The sequence below is a fragment of the Protobothrops mucrosquamatus genome, unplaced genomic scaffold (assembly GCF_001527695.2).
Source record: "Protobothrops mucrosquamatus isolate PMUCROS unplaced genomic scaffold, P.Mucros_1.0 scaffold1150, whole genome shotgun sequence".
Taxonomy (NCBI): domain Eukaryota; kingdom Metazoa; phylum Chordata; class Lepidosauria; order Squamata; family Viperidae; genus Protobothrops; species Protobothrops mucrosquamatus.
This window is the reverse complement of record NW_015387365.1, coordinates 230,322-238,512: the sequence shown is the minus strand read 5'-3', so window position 1 is coordinate 238,512 and position 8,191 is coordinate 230,322. Positions and strand designations below refer to the sequence as shown.

The 8,191-nt window shown below is 41.8% G+C and overlaps 1 protein-coding gene across 1 annotated transcript in view; it reads left to right on the top strand.

The window, feature by feature from the left end:
• The first annotated feature begins 2,348 nt into the window (after positions 1 to 2,348).
• The window catches only part of LOC107291598 (ceramide synthase 4-like), a 52,471-nt gene continuing 46,628 nt past the window's right edge, over positions 2,349 to 8,191 (top strand). The window contains 1 exon segment of the mRNA XM_029284968.1: positions 2,349 to 2,636. Within this exon segment, the coding sequence (XP_029140801.1) occupies positions 2,349 to 2,636 (288 nt within the window).

The window sequence follows — 8,191 nt, the reverse complement described above, 5'->3', positions numbered from 1 at the left end:
AAACTATCCCAAGCAGGGCTGGGAGGGGGGTATAAAAAGACCTCCTGCCCATGTGCTCACTCTCTTTCCTCTCCTCTGCTGCTTCTTGCAAGACCATCTGTCTTCTGCAATAAACTGTAACCTTCTTCCCAAAGCAGTTGCCATGTTTGCTTATTTATTCCCGGCTTGGATGAACCAGGATGAAGACTTACTCCTAACACAACCTAGTTGTCAAGGTTCCAACTAATGAAATCGAATAGATTAGAACTCTGAGGCTTGAGAATTCCTCAAAGAGCATGTTTATTGGATACATAATATCAGCACGATCAAAAGTGAAATCAACTCTAAACTTTCCCCCAGAGATTCAAAGTAATAAAATGTAACAATTCCTTCCCTTCTATTATGCTACTGGTCACATTATCCAATAAGTGCATTTGTTGGTCTTCTTGACAGTTCTCTCCACCTTCAGGGTCTGGTGAGAATGACCTTGGTTCCCATGGGATCGTTCTTGTACAGTCTTGTAAGGTCACTGGCCCTTGGCAAAACCTGAGAAATCATAAGAACTAATCATGAAAACTCAAGGAGAGACTTTTTAAAGAAACAGTACTTTTTATTTGATCGAATTAAGTCCTGAACGCTGGCAGTCAGTTACTTTCAGGAGTGCCACACCTTAGAAAGTCAGTAGCATTGCTTTATAAACTTTGTTAGCCAATCAAGACAACAGAGTTATTACAATATAAGGAAGACAGCAATCATTCCTGTACACTCCCTTATTCCCTCCTTCAGTACATCACATCCGTGTACATGTTTCCCATGCTTGCAATAAAATTTGTCCCTGATGCAAAAGCTGATTACAGAAGCGAGATAGCAATAGTTAAGCTAAATCATTTGTTTCTTTTTCTAGTTCCAGTACAGAACCCTACATTCCTCCCTTTTTAATTTTGCAACAGAATGCTTTCTGTTACTTAGTGACCAATGATGTATATTTCTTTGGCATTGCAGTAATAGTCAGGACTTTGGCTGGTTTATGGGGTTTGTCACTCCTTACAGAGGATGCTATGACCATCATCCCCAAGATGGTAGAGGTAACTGTTCTTTGGGTAACAGGAATCAAACATGGCAAAACCAGAAGACCTCCAAAAGCTAATGCAATCAGAAAAAACTACCCTTTGCCAATCATCAAAGATCTCTCCAAACCAACTTGTGTCCATGACACCTGTCCAGGATTGAACCAAGACCTGGACTATTTTCCTCATACGATCAGTCATCTCCTTGATTGCTTTTCCCTGGTCACCAATCTAGAGACCACAGTTTGTCAAATTGAACTTTCCACAAATGCCTCCTTCTTTTGCTAGTAAATAATCCAAAACCAGGTGGTTTTGATACACTGCTGTGTGTAATTGGGTGTTGGTTTTAGCAACCAAATTTAAAACCAAGGCTGTCTCATTTATAATTATTTCTAATACAGCTTGCAGCCTAATAATTCTATTAAGCAAATAAATAGGAGTTCTATACTCATACATTCCTTCTTCTGCCCAAGTAGCAGGTCCGTACACCTGTATAATCCTTTCTGGGGACCATTCTTCTTCAGTCCATGTCTTTTGACTTGATATTTGGAATGTATTATGATTTATCAATGGCAGATCTCGTTTTTGTCTATACCCAATCTCATCAAAAACGGGTACACCTAGTCTTTCCCCTTCTCTGATAGGGAATAACAAGAGAGAGAAGCAACCTGGAATTAAGGAGAAACTTCTTGACAGTGAAGACAATTAACCAGTGGAACAACCTGCCTCCAGAAGTGGTGAATGCTCCAACACTGGAAGTTTTTAAGAAGAGACTGGACAGCCATTTTTCTGAAATGGTCTAGGGTTTCCTGCCTGAGCAGGGGGTTGGACTAGATGACCTCCAAGGTCCGTTCCAACTTTATTATTATTATTATAGAATAGAATAGAATAGAATAGAATAGAATAGAATAGAATAGAATAGAATAGAATAGAATAGAATTGGAAGGGACCTTGGAGGTCTTCTAGTCCAACAACCTGCTCAGGCAGGAAACCCTATACCATTTTGTTTGTTTTTCCTTCCTTCCTTCCTTCCTTCCTTTCTTCTTTCTTTCTTCCTTTCTTTCTTTCTTTCTTTCTTTGTCCCTCTCTCCCTCTTTCTTTCTTTCTTTCTTTCTTTCTCCCTCTCTCCCTCTTTCTTTCTTTCTTTCTTTCTTTCTTTCTTTCTCAGGGATTTTTTTTAGAAATACTGGTTCTTGTAATATTTCCAATGTCCTAGTGTAGTTCAAACCCCCACCAGCATACACAAGCTTTCCTGTAATGTTCCCCAATGTTGTTACTGTTGTTTGTTTTCATTGTAGAGTCATGCCCAAGGACTACCAGCACTTCCTGGCCCTGGTGTTTGCAGTCAGAGAGATCAACAAGGATTTGGTTCTCCTCCCCAACATCACCCTTGGTTTCCATATCTTTGACAATCATGAGATTGAGAGGAGGGTTTATTTAATCAGCCTCTCCTTGCTCTCCACAGGAGGCCAAATGGTTCCAGGTTATCAGTGTGACAGGCAGAACACTCTGCTCTCTGTCACTGGAGGTCTCAACTCAAAATCTTCAATGCAGATGGCCTCCATCTTCAGCATCTTTAAGGTCTCACAGGTAAGGGGGCGCCTTTAGATACAGTTATGGAGTAGACAAATAGCACAAATGCACATAGAAGCCAAAGATGAAACCAAAGGTGTTTGGGGGTACATACCAGAAGAAGGTGATTTAGAGAATGCATGCTATATTTTATGTGTCAAAGTGTCTTTTTATTTAACCCTAAAGAAATAAATGATATTATTCTGAAATGCTCTACTTCAGAGGTCCCAAACATTTTGGGCATCAGGGACCAGTTCAGTGGAGAGAGGTTTTTCTGTGGACCGGAGGGTGCGTGGTTTTGTGTGCTGCCTGCATCTCGCAGATGGGGCTTTGCTTGTTTGTGTGGACCGGTTGCTGGCATGCCGCAGCCCAGTATTGGTCCACGGACTGGAGGTTGGGGACCCCTGCTCTACTTGCCAAGAGGAATTCCTTTCTAACTTATTCTTCAAAAAAGGTGTCTACATTTTGGTACAGTTAATTCTCTGTATCAGATTGATCGGTTTATTTCACTGACTTCTCACTTGTCACTACCCGACAAAATATGTAATTGGTAGCTCTTCCTGAGAAGAGGTTTAAGCTTACCACTCAAAGTGAGTCAGCCTGATTAGTGGGACAACAAACCATACAATGATGACCCTAAAGTAAAGGCAACATTAAGCTTTACTTTGTCTTTGAAAAAAGAATCTCACTTTCTCCAGCTCGGCGTTGGCTTTGAGTTCTCGCAGAGAGAAAGAAGAGTTATCCTTCCTTCTTCCAGATTAATCCCAATGAATTCTCTCAGTATGTGGGTTTAGTCCAGCTGCTCCTGCATTTCCAGTGGAACTGGGTTGGGCTTCTGGCCCCTGAACGTGACAATGGAGAACGTTTCATCTCAACTCTGACACCAATGCTCAAGGAGAAGGAGATCTGCCTGGCTTTTACTGAGATGTTTAAATATGATTTTCTTACCACTACAAAGTTGAAATTACTTCATAGTTTCAAAACCTGGTCTAAAGCTGAAGTGATTGTTCTGTTTGGAGAGACTAGTATTATTAAAGATGTAGTATTGGCAATGAACGTTCGTGAAGAATGGACAAAGACATCATTTTGCAAAATTTGGATCCTAACTTCCCATTGGAAAGTAAGTGTGCTAGGATCTCAAAACATATTGAAGCTTATAATGCCCTTCCATGGGTCTTTACATTTTAGAGAGTGCACCGGTGATACCTTGGAGTTCAGCCATTTCCTCCAGTCTTTAGATCCTTTCAGCCCACAAGTGGATGTTTTTCTCCCACAGTGGTGGGAAGTGGTCTTTAATTGCAAGATTCAAAAACCAGGCAAAATCCCTCCAAGGGGGCAAAAACAGTGTACAGGAAAGGAGAATTTAAAGAAACTGCCGAATTACATTTTTGAATCAAGNTACAATGCCATTCATGCTCTAGGACATGCATTACATGAAATGTATGGATCAGGAGTGCAACCAGCCATGAGGAGGCTTGGAAAGAGGATCTCAAATGTCCAGTCTTGGCAGGTAATCTCTGCAACTTTTTGTCCAGTCTATAGATCTTTAGAGAGGAAACTCCCCATACAAATTTCTTAAATGACTGATTAAATATCTGAATCCTACAATATAAATATTCTCAGTACACATGAAAATACCAATTATTTAAAAACTATAATGTGAATAAAATAGAATAGAATAGAATAGAATATAGAATATAGAATAGAATAGAATAGAATAGAATAGAATAGAATAGAATAGAATAGAACAGAATAGAACAGAACAGAATAGAATGAGAAATAGGAATAGGAATAGAGTAGAGTAGAGTAGAGTAGAGTAGAGTAGAGTAGAGTAGAGTAGAGTAGAGTAGAGTAGAATAGAATAGAATAGAATAGAATATGAAATATAGAATAGAATAGAATAGAATAGAATAGAATAGAATAGAATAGAATAGAATAGAATAGAATAGAATAGAATATGAAATGGAGAATAGAATAGAATAGAATAGAATAGAATAGAATAGAATAGAATAGAATAGAATAGAATAGAATAGAATAGAAGGGACCTTGGAGGTCTTCTAGTCCAACTGCCTGCTTAGGCAGGAAACCTATACCATTTCAGACGAATGGTTGTCCAATCTCTTCTTAAAAATGTCCAGCATTGGAGCATTCACAACTTCTGAAGGCAGGTTGTTCCATTTATTAATTTTCTAACTGTCAGGAAATTTCTCCTTAGTTCTAGGTTGCTTCTCTGCTTGATAAATTTCCATCCATTGCTTCTTGTCCTGCCCTCAGGTTCTTTGGAGAATACGTTGACCCCCTCTCCTCTCAAATATTGGAAGACTGCTATCAAGTTACCCCTAGTCCTTGTCAAAGATGCTTTTTCATGAAGCAACTGGACTTTATTTTTCTTTGAAGACATTTCACTTCTCATCCAAGAAGCTTCTTCAGTTATGACTGGATGGTGGGGAATGGAATCATCTTTGGGATAACTTTGACCTGGATGACTGAGAATCTCCATAGACCCTAGTCCTTTTCTTCATTAAACTATACATACTCAGTCCCTGCAATTGTTCATCGTATGTTTTAGCCTTCAGTTCCCTAATCATCTTTGTTGCCCTTCTCTGTACTCTTTCTCTTTTGTATTGTGGCCATCTCTATTTCTTAGGGTTAAATGGTATAGATGCCCGGCTACAGAAGGTTTGCAATTGTCTAATATTTGGCAATAAAATTCCAGAGCATCAGGAATACCCTTTCCTTGGAATTGCCGGAGTAATTGCTGGCAAGGTGATGTTATGAGCTCTAGACTAGCTTATGCCATCTCCCTAGTGGACAATCACTTAAACATGAGCCAGCAGTGTGTGGCAACAGCCAAAAAAGCCAATGCAATCCGAGGTTGCATCAACAGAGTGATAGAATCAAGATCATGTGAAGTACTAGTAGTGCTTTATAAAGGCGTAGTAAGACCACGCCTGGAATATTGCATCCACTTTTGGTCACCATATTATAAAAAAGATGTTGGGAAAGAGTGCAGAGAACAGCAACAAAGATGATTAGGGGGCTGGAGGCTAAAACATACAAAGAAAGGTTGCAGGAATTGGGTATGTCTAGTCCAATGAAGAGAAGGACTAGAGGTGGCATGATAGCAGTCTTCCAATATTTCAGGAGTTGCCACAAAGAAGAGGGAATCAAGCTATTCTTCAAAGCACCTGAAAGCAGGACAAGAAGCAATGGATGGAAACTAATCAATGAGAGAATCAAAGTAGAATTAACAACTAACGAGTAGAACAGCTTGCCTTTAGAAGTTGTGTGTGCTTCAACACTGGAAACTTTTAAGAAGAGACTAGATAGCCACTTGTCTGGAATTCTGTATTCTATTCTATTCTATTTTATATTTTATATTTTATATTTTATATTTTATATTTTATATTTTATATTTTATATTTTATATTTTATATTTTATATTTTATATTTTATATTTTATATTTTATATTATTATATTATTATATTATATTCTATTCTATTCTATTCTATTCTATTGAAATGGCTTGTCTCCAGAAGTTGTGGCTGCTCCATCACTGCAGGTTTTCAGAAATAGTCTGGACAACCATTTGACCAGGATCCTCCAAGGTCCCTTCCTGCCCCATCATTCTATAGTCTACGAAGAGGTTGAAACATGGACATTTTCTTCCCAACATGGCCAGCTTGTTCTAATCAAAAAGGGAAGCACAAAATGTCTGGGGCTGGGTGTGGGAAAAAAGTACTGACACGCAGGCTGTCTCTTGAAAGCGCCCCACCAAAGTGGACCAAGTTGGAAATCATTGCGTAAAGGACGTCCAAGGCCACACAGATGCAAATGACAAAGGGCTTGCCTCTCCAGCGGGAAGAGAATCAGAGAAAAAGCAAAGAAAAACGTCTGGACATTGGACAGATGATGGACAGATCCATGCGAAGATACTTCTTTCACGTTTCGCGCTCTGCACGCTCCCAGTGGCGGCGGGTGTGCGTTTGCAGAGTCCTTAAGTTGCAGTACGCGTCCCTGCCCATTCTAGGCGCCTAGGCTCAGAGGCCCGTTGAGCTCCACCCCTGCCGTCGTCTCCCATTCTCTCCTTCCCACTCCGCCCTCCAGGATCGGAACCGGGCAAAGAGCAGCTGAAGGAGTAGGCGACGACGGCAGCAAAGGTGGGCCGGTTCGCCATCGGGACGGAGAAGGCAGGCGAGATGCCCTTGGGTTCCCCAGAGAGCATCAGTTCGGGCACCGGGGCCCGAATTCTGCTCCCCCCCTTTTTTTTCCTACTGGGGAAGTTGGGGCGCCACTTCGGCCAAGAGGTCGGGGGGGGGAGGAAGGGGAGAGAAAAACCCTCGAGCGTCTCACTTCGCGGGTGGGTGGGTGGGTTAGAAACGGGACCTGCCTCGCGCGCATCCTTTGCCTGCTTGGGCGCAAGCAGCATGGGTAAAATGGGGGAGGGGGGAAGAGATGGGTCCTCGCGTGAGGAACTCCAACTCCCATCACCCTCTTCCTGGAGAAATGGGCGATGGGGACGGGAGTGAGCCTCGGAGGGTAACCCCGGTCGGGTTTCTTTCAGGTCCATCCCTGGAAGTTTTGGAACATTCACAACTTCTGGAGGCGGGTCGTTCCACTGATTCATTGTTCTCACTGTCAGGAAATTTTCTCCCGGTAGGTTGAGGTCCTGGGTAGTGCGTGAAACCCCGAGAAGGGTCAGTTCAGCGCCCAGGTTCCATCCCTTGCAGAAAATCCCGCTTCAGAGCCGACAAGAGAAAGGGGAGAGGGTCTCCAGAGATAATTCAAGACTGCTCTCGCGGAAGCCCCACGCTCTTGGGAGGAGATAACGGGCCGAAAAGGGCTGAAGTGGTCGGTTGTGGGTGTCTGTAGGGAGAGAAAAGCTGTGTTGCTTGCAGCAGCACCCGGAGGGAGGGGAGGCTGGAGATGAGGCTGGAGACACGCAAGCGGAGGCGCAGTGACCTCTCCCTCCCTCCCTCAGTACGGGACGATCTGAAGTGTTTGCAATTGTTGAGTGCAGGTTCTTGGAACTGGGCAGGAGTCCGTCCTCCCCTTTTAACCCTATATCTCATTGGTCAGACCTCCGGGGTTCAACCCAATCTCTGGATTTACGGATTGGCCGAGATTGGGGCCAGTGCAAGTTGGTCTTCTAGTCCAATTCCCCCCACCACACACACACACTTGAGCAGGAAACCCTATACCATATTAATAATAATAATAATAATAATAATAATAATAATAATAATAATAATAATAATAATAATAATAATAATAATCCTTTTGGTGAACAATATCTTTCTTTCTGCCTTTTTAATATTTCCTTCTCTGGGCTAACTTCCCACAATATCCCCGCTTTGTGCCTTAACTGTGTGAATGTATAACACACTTATTTGGCACAACATTAAAATTGATCTGGTCAGGGAAACTTGGTAGGCAAGCTGTTAAACTGTTAAGCCAAAAAAATAAGACACTAATAGAGGCAGCAGAAAAAGATCCCTTCTCCCAAAAGGGGAGTTCTAAAAGTCAAGGCAAAAATTGTTAGGTGTAAAAGAAATTTATAGTGCCCAATATT